This window comes from Eriocheir sinensis, chromosome 58, assembly GCF_024679095.1.
Source record: "Eriocheir sinensis breed Jianghai 21 chromosome 58, ASM2467909v1, whole genome shotgun sequence".
Classification (NCBI taxonomy): domain Eukaryota; kingdom Metazoa; phylum Arthropoda; class Malacostraca; order Decapoda; family Varunidae; genus Eriocheir; species Eriocheir sinensis.
In genome coordinates, this window is record NC_066566.1 from 9,716,855 (window position 1) to 9,731,383 (window position 14,529).

General features: G+C 45.8%; 1 protein-coding gene across 1 annotated transcript in view; it reads left to right on the forward strand.

Annotated features, from left to right (window-relative positions):
• LOC126984992 (uncharacterized) overlaps window positions 1-14,529 on the forward strand; it is a 122,906-nt gene that overhangs the window by 49,392 nt on the left and 58,985 nt on the right. The window contains exons 3-4 of the mRNA XM_050839221.1: window positions 6,262-6,451; window positions 9,775-9,992. Coding sequence (XP_050695178.1) covers window positions 6,262-6,451; window positions 9,775-9,992 — 408 coding nt within the window. The remainder of the gene's footprint in view (window positions 1-6,261; window positions 6,452-9,774; window positions 9,993-14,529) is intronic.

Consider the following 14,529-nt stretch of genomic DNA (forward strand, 5'->3'; position numbering starts at 1 on the left):
ATGTGAGTAGTTTTAAGCCACTCGGTGGTGACTGAAAAATCCGAGGTGGTAGCGTGGGGATTCGAACTCGTGTCGTCCATCACGTGGTGAATGTGGGCCCAGCACGCTACCACTCACCCACCGCCACAACAATGTTCCCTGCAGGTAAATGATGAATCGTTCACACAAGGAGATGTCAGTAATTTCTTAACATGGATTCACAGTATCGTGCATTAACCTTTTGGGCGTATGGTTTGTCATTTACCCTACAACAGAGACTGTTTTAGGAAGGATGATCCTGGATAATTTTACAAGAGGAGACTTACGTGTATTACTTCTATATCATATAACATTAACTATGAATAATTATTTGTCCAGCCGGCGTCTTGATTAATTCAGCACCAATATATTAATTCGAGATATTTCTTTCTTGCTGGTAAATGATGATGCAAGGGATGTCATTTTTGGTCCTCCTTCATGGCTAACAGACACTTGGTAAGGTTCAAACTCTCTCCCCATCCTTAATACCTTAGCTGCACTGTTAAAGCCTGACCCATGTATGTGAGGCTTAACCGAATGAAAAACCTGGTCTGAGAGAGAGAGAGAGAGAGAGAGAGAGAGAGAGAGAGAGAGAGAGAGAGAGAGAGAGAGAGAGAGAGAGAGAGAGAGAGAGAGAGAGAGAGAGAGAGAGAGATGGGGGGGGGGGTGCAGCGGAAAAGGTAGAAAAAGAGGAAGAAATGTGAAGGAGGCGCCTAATGAGGAAGTAAAGAATGTTGTTAGAATGGTTCAGAGAGAGAGAGAGAGAGAGAGAGAAAGAGGAAGGAATGTGAAGGAGGCGCCTAATGAGAAAGTAGAGGAAGTTGTTAGAATGGAAGAGAGAGAGAGGAGAACTCAACAGGATGAGTCGTCGGTGCCTGCAGGAGACGCATTAGCCTGGAATGAACACGAACCAACACATTAGTTCCGAGTCACGTGTGGGGGGCGGGGCCTTGCGCAGAAGAGGGGGAAAGGAGGCAAGAAGGCTAGAAGCAGGCGTTAGGAGGCTCGGACGACTGGTAGACTCGAATTATCAAGCATGTTGGGCACTTGTTACGACGTTTTTGGAGGCCACTACAGGGGCTATTACACTGCGCATATTTTCCGTGGATCTTCAGTCAAACTTCGATTTCCGCTAGCGTGGTTCTCAATTGTTTGTTGTTATTGCTGCTGCTGCTGATGGTGAGTAATACCGTCGTCCTTCAGTGAAATCTACCGTAGCCTTGGAAGATCCTGGACACGTCAGAAAACCACGCAAATATGAGAACCACGCCAGCGGAAATCGTGGTTTGACTGAAGATCCACGGAAAATTTGCCCAGTGTAATAGCCCCTTAAGGAGATACGTCGGTTTGTTATGAGTGTTTTTCATGTTCCTTGCGGAGAAGCCTTCCAAAACTACCACCAGGGTCAAGAAACTACCCACGGAAACTTCTACAACTTCTGCGAGATCCTTTTAAACCCGGTAGCAGCGGGGATCATGTTCCTTAATGGTAACTCCAAATGAAAAAAAAAATTACCCCTCACACAAACTATTTCATAATATATATCAAAGCATTTGTGATCAGATTATGTATCATCTATTTTGGGGGGGTTATATCATGGCACAGATTTGCCCCGTCGCTGGTACACGGTAAAGCCACAAATTTGTCCCGTCGCTGGTACACGTTCAAGCCATAAATTTGGCCCGTCGCTGCTACAAGGTAAAGCCGCAAATTTGGCCCGTCGCTGGTACACGGTAAAGCCACAAATTTGGCCAGTCGCTGCTACAAGGTAAAGCCACAAATTTGGCCCGTCGCTGATACACGGTAAAGCCACAAATTTGGCCCGTCGCTGGTACACGGTAAAGCCACAAATTTGGCCCGTCGCTGGTACAAGGTAAAGCCACAAATTTGGCCCGTCGCTGCTACACGGTAAAGCCACAAATTTGGCCCGTCGCTGCTACCGTACTAAGGCTCCGAAGATTCTGATAATACGGTCCAAAGTACGGAGAATACGCTAAGATGGCCGGCGTGATATCCCGGTTACCACGCTTTATCGTCCCCAGGTTTCCCCGGTTACCCATTTCCCGGCCAACCTGAAAAAAAAATATATATAAAAAACGTATGTGGGTTGTGCGTCGACGGCCCTTGCTGGGATCAAACACAACACGGTCCCGCGGATTCTTAGCTAGGCGTTCCAAACACTACATCACGGGTGGGTGGATAGGAGGTCAAAGGAAGTGGAATAAGAGAAAGAACGGTGGGGGTACAGCGGAGAAAAGAGGCAGAGGGAAAGGGTGAGGTGAACTTAGTAAAATGGAGAGGGGGACAGGGCGCTAGGGACAGGGGTCAGGCAAGGGTCAAAGAGAGAGAGAGAGAGAGCTTTTATAAGAGGAATGGGAGCGGAGGAAACCAGACCTGAATTATTATGAAATTAACGAGTTATGGGTCGCAAATCCCTTGATGTAGATTAGACATGATGGGAGGGGAGGGGGAGAGTGAGGGGAGGGAGCAGGGGTGGTGGAGTGAAGGAGGGAAAGGGTGTTTGATAGCGTCAAGGCCCCGCCAGGATTGCATTACGTAATCATTACATGGATTATTTTTTCCCATTACAGGGTCCCTTTGAATCTCCACTGATGACGATGACTCAGTGGCCTCCCCTCAGCCTAGAGTGGAGGGGTGGAGCAAAATAAAGTGGAGGTAGTGGGGAGTGATAATAATCATTCGTTGTTAGCAGCAACAATAACAGTAATGGATGCCAGTCATGGGAATGCGTTGGCTGTGTAGTAAAAGCACAAGCGGGTATGTAGCTGGGATTAAATGTCTTAGCGAGAATTATACACCAATTTTGTAGCGCGGCAATAATCGCTGGAGGCAATATTTCATCCTCCGAACAGGTGACAGTTAGATTAATGAACCGTGACCAAAGTGGACGATGCGGATGCCGATTGACTGATGGAGGCCGTGTTGTGATAAAGGTTACGAGGTGTGTTTGTCTGTGTGTGTGTGTGTGTGATTCGCCAGGGTCTGACCACGCACTATATAGACTTGCGATCGCTAGGCAGTCCCCTCCCCGAATGAGCATAGAGTTCACAAGCAACGGATCATTGGCTACTGCTGAAACCTCACACCCATATACACCCGCGAGGCGAGACAACCCCGACTGACACCCGGTACCCATACACTGCTGGGTGGACAAGGGGAACGGATTAAAGGAAAGTGCCCATTCATCTTCACTCCGCTAGGGAATCGAACCCCGAACCTCTTGGTTGTGAGGTGAGCATGCTAACCACTGCCACTACCGAGCTTTATGTGTGTGTGTGTGTGTGTGTGTGTGTGTGTGTGTGTGTAATTCACCACGGCCTGGTCACGAGTTGGACTCGCTTTCGCCAAAGACTAATCATATAATTAGATTTTGGCTTTCGCCAGCAGGTACCCTCACGACGTGAGCAAGTGCTCATTATTGTCGATCTCTGGGTACTGCCAGGACCTCACACACCACACACCCCATCCCGTTTGCTCTAGGGGGGACAGTAATCACTCCTAGTCAACGGAAAGAATCCGGCCTGAGCGGGGCTCGAACCGCCGCCTGTTTGGCCGTGAACCCTTGAGGCGCGGTGCTCTAACCGATTGAGCTACCAGAGCGGTGTGTGTGTGTGTGTGTGTGTGTGTGTGTGTGTGTGTGTGTGTGTGTGTGTGTGTGTGTGTGTTCTCACCGCCCAGACTTTAATGACTTAAAGGGGATGATATAATGAGACTTGGAGTTAAGTTCATACCTTGGACGAGTAACAGATGTTGATAATTATGTATGAACGCCCGCTCACGTGGAGGGGCAGGGCAGGAGTGTGTGCTCCCGCCGCCCATACATTACTCAATGGGAAGAAATAATTTGATGGAAGTTGTAGTTTAATTCAGCTTACAGCTAGAGGCGATAATTCATGAAGCCATTCATGTCGACATTCAAGAAAATGACAAGTGTGTGTGTTCTCACCATTTCCATATAGATGATTTAGAATAAGATTACTTTATGAAAAGTTGGGTTGAATATACGTTAGATTTGGCACAGGCGGTAAATGAGGCTGTCCCTTCCCGTGCTTAAAGGCTTGGGTATATGTATTTATATATATATATATATATATATATATATATATATATATATATATATATATATATATATATATATATATATATATATATATATATATATATATATATATATATATATATATATATATATTATAAACCAAATGTATGTAATGAAACAAAGTGAGTTTTTACGATGGCAAAATCTTTAACAAAGTGCAGGAATAATTTTCAGTGAATAGGAGCTTGCCAGAGGCTCACCTACTTACCTGCGTGTTTTACCAGTTTTCCACACGTTTATGAATAACCAGAAATAGCGAGTAATGAGGTTTATGCTTGGTTTTGGTGACTGAGGTGGTGGAGCTGGTACAGATTGCCACCATAACCATACTGCTACTGTTTTGTCATTCTAAAATTTACAACACAATATCACCGTTTCTAAAGTTTATCAATCCATCAATATCAAAAGGAACAATAGCTTAACAACCATATGCGAGTCAGTGGAGCCTGCATCCTGGACATTATTATGTTTATTATTTATCATTATTATCATTACTTTGCCACTTTTTTTCGTGAGGTCCGTGACTGAAGAGCTATTGCAGAATATGCTTAACAGGATTACATTTATATTTTTTACAGCACAGAGAGCAACTCAAGGGCAACAAAAAAAAAAGATGTAGAAAAAAAAGCCCGCTCACTGTTGCTCCCATATAGTGAAAAGTATAGAGTGGCCAAAAGAGAGGTCAATTTCGGATTGAGAAGTGTCTTGAGACACTTCTTGAAAGAGATCAAGTCATAGGCAGGAGGAAATACAGAAGGAAGGCTGTTCCAGAGTTTACCTGTGAAGGGGATGAGAAAATGGAGATGCTGGTTAACTATTGCATAAGGGGTTGGGACAGTATAGGGATGAGATTAAGTAGAAAGTCGTGTGCAGCGGGGCCGCGGGAGGGGGAGAGACATGCAGTTAGCAAGTTCAGAAGAGCATTCAGCATGAAAATATCGCTAGAAGATAGAAAGAGAGGCAACATGGCGGCGAAATTTAAGAGGTAGAAGATTATTAGTAAGAGGAGGAGAGCTGATGAGACGAAGAGCCTTAGAGTCCACTCCGTCCAAGAGAGCTGTGTGAGTGGAGGCCCCCCCACACGTGAGATGCATACTCCATACGAAGGCGGACAAGGCCCCTGTAAATGGATAGCAACTGTGTGTGGGGGAGAAGAACTGGCGGAGACGTTGCTGGCCCATGCATTTCTAAAAGCAAAAGATAAGTTTGGAAGAAAAAACATTGATGAATGAGTAGCAAGAGTCCTTTACAGTTACTTATGAATTACGAAACAATAATACTCCAATGAATAAGGACTATGTGTGCCAGCTGGGACGCTACAACCATCCGCTCCCCCTCCCCATAAACCCATACTAGACTGAAACTTGATTTGCACCAATAATGCCGGTAATTTAAACATCAAGTGTGACACACCCCGGAGAATTAAGGAATAATGTATGAAGAAATCGAAGCCCACGCTGAAGAGATGACTTGTTATCTCTCTCTCTCTCTCTCTCTCTCTCTCTCTCTCTCTCTCTCTCTCTCTCTCTCTCTCTCTCTCTCTCTCTCTCTCTCTCTCTCTCTCTCTCTCTCTCTCTCTCTCTCTCTCTCTCTCTCTCTCTCTCTCTCTCTCTCTTTGTGTGTGTGTGTGTGTATGTTTTCATAACAGTACTTAGTTATAGGTATGTTAATTAGGAGTACAAGTTAGTAGGGTCAGGAATTAAGCCTATCTCACAAATGAGTGATAAAAACAATTTACTGTACTAATAAGTAAAGACACAGGCGTGGAATTGGAGTCAGACGTGCATATTATATACGAATGTTCCATATACGTTAACTTGGTGAGAAAGGAAGTAACAGAAATAACTAATGTTTCAATAACTGAGAAGAGAATATTCCTGACTCAATATAGGAGCGCATTCAGGCGGGCACATCATTAATATTCCCTCATATATACATACGTACGTGCAGTAAATAGGAGTGAAAGTAACTGGGATAATATCATAAATAGTGGATGAGCAGGAGGAGTAATTTATGCATAATGAGTGACGAGAGTATCATATGAATGGACTCAGGTTGGCACGGTGAAGGGGGGGGAGGGGGGTCAGCCGTGCATGTTATAATCATTTCCCATACACGTGCAGCTGCAGGCACCCATGTTGTCAGGCAGCGAGGAGGAGCAGTCGACGCGCCGCCCCTTTGAGTTCCTGACGAGCATCTTCAAGCGTCGGCGAGAACACGAGTGCGAGACCGAGACCGAGGACGAGGCTACTTCCATTAACACCACCCCCACCGCCGCCACCGCCACCAGGCAGCCGGACATCACCCTGCGTGGTATGTAGATGTCTCTCGCATTTCCATTTTCCTTTCTCCTCCCTTTTCACTAAACTCTTATGCCGCTTCTTTTATCATGTTCTCGTCACCATTTCACCCTCACATCACTGTTCGTGCTGTCGTTCATGGTACACGCACTGAAGGGGCTTATATAAGGGCCGTATTGGGGAGGCGGTGACTGAACAGATAGCGAGACGGCCTCGTGTTCAGGAGGACGCGAGTTCAATCCCCGCCCGGTGCCACCAAGCTGGGATTTTTCAGCCGCCGCCGAGTGGCTTAAAACTACCCACATGCTGTCCAGAAGACCACCTATCAACCCGGACTCTAGATTCTAGGATTAAAGATGAGCTCCGGGAGGGCAGCATGAGCCAATGCAAGATGGCGCCACTATAAACACTCGCCTGCGCCAGAACGGGCTGGGCCGACCATCAGGCCCCACCGGGAAGAAGCCTTGGACCGACCATCAGGATCCGCCGGGAAGAAGCCTACCGGTGCAGTAGGCCTAGACGTAAAAAAAAAAATAATAATAATACACCATCGCTTCTCACATCAACTATTTGTAAAGGTCAAAGAGGGGATCAATCTGTTTTTCATGAGTGTTTTTAAGGTTCATGGCACAGAAGAAGGGTCAAACTACCACCAGGGTCATAAAACTACCCCTGGAAAGGCCTACAGCTCCTACGAAAGCCATGTCAAATATGTGAACTTGGGCGACGAAATGTTTTAAAATACGACCACGTGTCCACGATCTTCCAAAACTACAGTAGATTTCGACGAAGGACGACGGTATTACTCACCATCAGCAGCAGCAGCAATAACATGAAACAAATGAGAACCACGCTAGCGGAAATCGTGGTTTGACTGAAGATCCACGAAAAAGTTGCCAAGTGTAATAGCCCCTTTAGCCATTCCTTGCTATCCAATCACTCATTCACAAACCACATTTCCCACTCCTTCGCACGCTTACTCACGGTGCTTCCCCTCCTCCTGCTGCATCATTGATCACTTGCATGGTAAATTTCCTAGCGGCCTTTCATTCTTCACTCCTACTCGCTCGCTCATACACACTACTACCCATGTATGTATGAATTTGTGTATGTGTGTATAGCGAAGGACTGGGTATGAAAGACAGAGATACACGCAGACAGATGGAGAAATGATAAGGTAAACTGTGGTAACCTGGATGTCTTGGTGTAATGTGTCCTTACCCACCACAGGCTCAAGGGCCAATGTGACGGAGTTGACCACCGCAGCTACACAACTATTGCGTATGCCCCCAACTTTACCTTTACCATTTAAACCACCCACGCCACCGCTCTTAGGCTGAGGTTGTTGGCCCGCCCGCCCGCCCAATGCAACACTTCACACGTCATTTCAACAAGCTATAGCCAGTTACTGAACTCCATGTAATTCCGCACCTAAAAGGATCCTCAATTTTCTAGTCTTTGAACTTTAAGTATCTGTCATGCTAAGTTTTTTACTGTTTCAATTTAATTATATTTTTATCGTTTATTATAGCTTAGCCTAAATGTACTAGCTTTTCATGTCCACTTTTATTGCATGGCATGTAGGTGTTGCCACATATTTTCTCCTTATTTCTTACAAATTTGTTAAAACAGTTTTGTTATCATCATCATCACCATCATCATCATTAATATCATTATTATTATCATTATCTTTATTGCTATTTCACACTGATACTACCTATTAATGCATAGAATTTGGCCGCTCCACACACACACACACACACACACACACACACACACACACACACAGGTGCCGACGTACACATTGAATGCTGCACCACACTGATCAATAACTCCATGAAGCAGGCCGGGGAGGAGCGACTGGAACCCTGCAAGCTGCCAGACACCTCTAGTGCTGCCCCCGCTTTCCTCATTCCTCACTCCACGCTCCTCACACCTTCCCCCGCCCTCTCCTAGTTCTCTTTCCTCACTCTTCATACCTCCGTCACTAATTAATTTCTTCATTTTCTTTCCTTCTGTCACGCTTCTCCTACATCTCGTGCCTCTCTTCCTTAGGTAGATAATTCCTCCCATTTCTTCACTCTTGAATTCCTTCCTGCTGCATCCTCATTTCACTCGTATAACGTTTCCGTTTCTCCTTTTACCTCTTACCTCATTCCTTTTAGCCCTCGTACCTCTACCTCGTTTACTCCATTTTCTACCTCACTTCTCACTTTCACCTCTCACATTCCTCCCTCATGAGGTTTTTTTTTCCTCAAATTTCGTCTCCGCTCCTTCCCTCCAGTCTTTCATTCCTCCTGATTCCACATAAATGCCTTCCCTCCCTCACACCTCCCCTTTATTCTATCCGTTCCCTCCCTTACTGCAGTCACTCAGCCTGTCGAGGGAAGAGACTGACAACACCCACACGCCGCAGAAATTTACCTGGAAAAATGGTGAAATTTATACACGCCCTCTTCCTAATTCTTATACATATTTCCCAAGGTTATGCACGCGCTATGTGTGTGTGTGTGTGTGTGTGTGTGTGTGTGTGTGTGTGTGTGTGTGTGTGTGTGTGTGTGTGTGTGTGTGTAATATTGATTGAAGGTGCTCACTATGGAGGACTGGGTTAATGCCCTCACAAATATAGTGAGTATGAATAATGACATGTGAGCTACAGAATGGGTTGGTGGCACACACACACACACACACACACACACACACACACACACACACACACACACACACACACACACACACACACACACACACACACACACACACTTTAGTTTTACAACTTCACAAACTGTATCGCAGCTTGACGGCCATTCAATCCAGCGTTAAGGCTCCAAGTCATTCCAATATATTAGGCCTGCCCTGAGGATGTACTGCAGTAAAGAACATTAGAACGCTGTATACTCTTTTAGACTGCTTATAACAACACATGCGCCTATATGTCACAAGTCACCGCCTATCACACCACTCAAATCGCCATGTTTCACTTTGACATCCATCTCACATTTCCTTCCTTTCATCTCAACGTTCATGCATTAATGTGGAATATGTCCTTTATGTTTATTGTTCATCACTGTCTCGATACTCAAGGGTCGTATTATAAGACATTTCGCCGCCCAAGAACACATATTTGACAAGGCTTTCCTAGGAGTTGTGGGCATTTCCAGGGGTAGTTTTATGACCCTGGTGGTAATGTGACCCTTCTTCTGTACCATGAACCTGAAGAAACACTCATTACAACCCGACTGACCCCCTCTTTGACCTTTAGAAATAGGTGATGTGAGAAGCCAAAGTGTCTTATAATACCCACCTAAGTGTTTTCCAACGGGTCTCCCACCACAGGTCCGGATGATGGTCAGAGCTGGGCACGTGACGACATGGCCTCCCCGCCGAGGAGGCTTCTGGCGGCGGCTTGCTTGGAGGCCTCGGTGACGCTGCTAGAGGATGGGGACGTGGGCGCGGCGGTGGGGGCCGTGCACCACACTCCCGTCAAGTCCCGCGACATAGGAATTGACATGGAGGCCATCAGACTCTCCCGGCAGGACAACCCTTACCTGCAGGTGGGTGCACAGTGAGCCGTGATGGCGATGTGTGGTGGTGGCGGCAGTGGTGGTGATTAGTGAGTGGTGTTGGGGCAGTGGTGGTGATTAGTGAGTGGTGTTGGGGCAGTGGTGGTGATTAGTGAGTGGTGTTGGGGCAATGGTGGTGATTAGTGAGTGGTGTTGGGGCAGTGGTGGTGATTAGTGCGTGGTGTTGGGGCAGTGGTGGTGATTAGTGCGTGGTGTTGGGGCAGTGGTGGTGATTAGTGAGTGGTGTTGGGGCAGTGGTGGTGATTAGTGCGTGGTGTTGGGGCAGTGGTGGTGATTAGTGAGTGGTGTTGGGGCAGTGGTGGTGATTAGTGAGTGGTGTTGGGGCAGTGGTGGTGATTAGTGAGTGGTGTTGGGGCAGTGGTGGTGATTAGTGCGTGGTGTTGGGGCAGTGGTGGTGATTAGTGCGTGGTGTTGGGGCAGTGGTGGTGATTAGTGAGTGGTGGTAATGGGTGTATTGGCGTATTTAATGATGGTCGTGGTGGTGATGATAGGGGTGATGAGTGCTGAGTAGTGGTGCGCCCTTGAGTCATTATCAACGAAGCGATGTGTTGTTAGGTGCGCACCCTCCAAAGGAAGCCGCGAGGCGTGCTGATGCTTAGATGTGACATGCAGGGACACGCCAGTAAGGCAACACTTGGGGAGACGCTGATGGTGTCCTTGCGAATCTGCCGACGACAATTATTTCACATGTGATATTCTTAACGCCGTGTGATGCACTGCTCATGCTACGCGCCGCCCGGCTGATGTGGCGGTGACTGGTGAGAAGCTGTCTGCTCTGGACCACGACGCTGCCTCTTCATTTATTCAAACACAAAACTCGTCGCACAAAAGAGTATACTCTGGAAATAGCAAAAACAGTATGATGCCCGAACGAGGTTAAGTTCTCGAGGTGACGATGCTGTTCAAGTTGTAGTAGGAAAAATAAATATGGAAAGAGATTGTGTTCCGGGAATTACAGGGAGAAGATAGAAAAGAACACTTATTACTAACTCACATTAAGAGGAATGAAACAGTATGCCTCCGTGGCGCAGTGGTTATCACGAGTAGCTACGAATCCGAGGGCTTAGGACCGAGGAAGTCGGCGCCCAGCTCAACCAGCTCTTCTTCCTCTCTGTCTGGGTCGCCGATAAATGGAACCTGGAGAGATCTGAGGAAGGAAAACTGTGGTATCTCAGATGTTACACCTGTCATGTGACTCAGGGGTCTTACCCACCTCAGGCTAAAATGCCAATTAGATGGAGATGAGCACCTAGGCCACTATAGTCTGTTCACTTAAGTCTGCCCCAAGCTGGCAACATAAACCTAAGCGTGTTCGTAAGCACAGTGCAGAATAGCAGAAAGTGCTGCGTGAGATAAACACAAACAGAGGTTAAAGAAAACTTGGAAGCCATAGCAGCAGCCAATCAGCACGCAGCTTGCAAACACGCTTAGGTTTATGTCAGCTTGGGTCGGACTTAAGTGAACAGACTATAGCAACTCAGACCATTCCCCATTTTTTATCTCTACACACCAGCAAACAAATGCAACTCTCCCGTTCTGCAGTGGACTCAATAAGGCTGCCCTCACGAGACAACGGATGGCAAGCTGGGGTTTGGGCTCCGCTCAGGCCGAGTTTTTTTTTTTTTTTTTTTTGTTCTGATGGGGAGCGGTCACTATCCCCCCTTCAGTAAGGATAATGTGTGTGTGTGTGTGTGTGTGTGTGTGTGTGTGTGTGTGTGTGTGTGTGAGGTCACATCAGTATACCCATAGATTAGTTAAACGAGATCCAAAGCTCACTCCGGGAGGGTATTAGCTGGCAATCAGGCCGTGGTGAATTTTACACACACACACACACACACACACACACACACACACACACACACACACACACACACACACACACCCGGTAGCTCAGTGGATAGAGCGTCTGCCTCACAACCAGAAGGACCGGGGTTCGAGTCCCCGGCCGGGTGAAGATAAGTTGGGTTTATCTTCTTTCACGTGTAGCCCCTGTTCACCTAGCAATGAGTAGGTACGCGACGTCAGGCAAGGAGTTGTGAGTGGTCTCAGTTCTACCCAAAGATCGGTACTATGAGCTCTGTGCTCTTCCGTAGGGGAACGGCTGGCTGTCTCGAGAGAGACCCGCAGCAGACCAAGAGGTGAATTACACACACACACACACACACACACACACACACACACACGTATTCCTATGATTCAGTATATGTAGAGGCAAAATGTGGAGAGGTAGACAGTGTCCCGTGTTCATTAGTGCGAACAGCACGTATCGACCCTTTGCATGTTCCTGTGTTCGGTTCTCGAGTTGTTCATCTTGCAAGTATTTGATAATTTTTCTTTTGTGCTGAAGTGTGAAGCGTAAAATGAAGTAAATAAAAATTGCGTTGCTACATACGTGCGCTCCTCAGGATAACATCGCAGATAGCTATTGCTCTTCAATTATTAAGAAAGGACGTGAGGCACGCCACGTGACCGCCACCACTGCCACAGCTCTAGCCACTGTGCGGTCGCCGCTCAGGGCCGACGGGACGCCGCGCGGCTCCCGGCTTCTGCTGGAACTGTGTTTAACATTTTTTTTCCTGTGCTTGTTGTGGAGTTGGATTTGTGTTTATTATATTGCCCTGAAGCAATGTGCGCCATGAGGACCCGTGGCCTCAGTCCGAGGGTTATGTTTGGCTTCCGCCGAGTGAAGGTGAGTGTCAGCAAGAGGAGTGTTGTTAACGTTGGTTGCCTGGAGGAAACAATTTTCAGAAAGGCTGTGCAGCTGTCGACGTGACAGACACCATCTGAACCAGCATAATGCTCATGAGCTTAATTTTAATGTTACAGAGAGTGGCGGAGTCCCAGACCACACTGACGGAGGAGGAAGAGGCCGCGGAGGACGTGGGCGGCAGCCAGCAGGAGGACCGTGCTCACCTCGTGACGCAGGTAAGCCAGCGGCCACACTGTGCCGTACTACCTTGCAAGTCTAGTTTGCTGCAAAGACAGTGCCATCATAGTTTTATGTTCTCATTATTGAACCTGATATATATATATATATATATATATATATATATATATATATATATATATATATAATATATATATATATATATATATATATATATATATATATATATATATATATATATATATATATATATATATATATATATATATATATATATATATATATATATATATATAATAGTAAAAGGTCTCATAAAAATAGCCGCTGAACCCCTTGCCGCACAAAAACTGAAGCATATCGTGCGTCAAGGGGCTAATATAGTTGAAAAGTTTCGTTGCGTTAATTAGCATGGGTAAGGGCAGGATCAAGGGTAAGGGGTTCCCGCTGGATTACTGTACATAACACGAGTCCGTGTGTATGCAGTGTCACAGGGACCGTTAGTGAATATGCCTTCCCTCATTCCTCGCCTTCATGAACCTTCCCTCCTCTCAGGCAAGTCAGGAGGGGGCGCTTTCTCTCTCTGAAGTTCATGAACATCTCATTCGGTCTCCACCTCCCACCTCGGTGCCTAGAACTCTCCCAAAGAGTGTGTTCGTCTTCCCATTGAACAAGGGGATGGAGGGACCCAACGCTCAGGTAAGTAAAAAAAACTTAGTTATTCATTATGAGAATCATGAGTACAAAGTGTTTAACTAGATTATATATTTTGCGCCTCTCTGGCCCTTAAGCATCTGATGCCCCTCTCGACAAAATTCTTGGCTGGATTCTTCTTCCTCCTCTTCTTCTTCTTCTTTTTCTTTTTCTTTTTCTTCTTCTTTTTCTGCTTAATCCTCTTTTTCTTCATTCTTCTTCCTCTTACTCCTTTCTTCTCCTTCTTTTCTTTTTCTTCTTCTTCTTCTTCTTCTTCTTCTTCTTATTATTATTATTATTATTATTATTATTTCCCTTTTTTCTTCTCTTTTCCTTCTTTCTTTTCTTCTTCTTCTTCTTCTTCTTCTTCTTCTTCTTCTTCTTCTTCTTTTCTATATTTCTCTCCATTTCCTATTTCTTCTCGGGTGCAGCAGTTTACCCCTTTTTGTAACATTCCTCATTGTCTTTCTCCACCTTTCCGTGTTCTTTGTCAGGTGTTCCTTAATGTCGCTTCATAGGAGTTCCCTAAATCCTTCTCGTTTTTTTTTTTTTTTTTTTTTCCATCTGTTTTCAGTTTCCTTGTTCTTCGTGTTCCTCATTCTCGACTTTCTTTTCCTATTCGCTTCTTATCCTTGACCGGAGCTCAAATATTGTCTGCCATCCACCTTGCTGGATTTCTTTATCACTCTGGCAACGAACTTTCGATTTTGTATACACACACACACACACACACACACACACACACACACATATATATATATAGCCAGTCAACTAGAGAGGCGGACAGTAATGTTTCATCGTGGTCCATCTGCCTGTTTGTTTGATTGTTTGTCTGTGCGTTACCAAAATATTTAAAAAAAAGGATTGATTTATAGTCTCTGAAGCACATAAGAATACCCTTAAGTCTAACTGAATAACTCAGGGCGACCA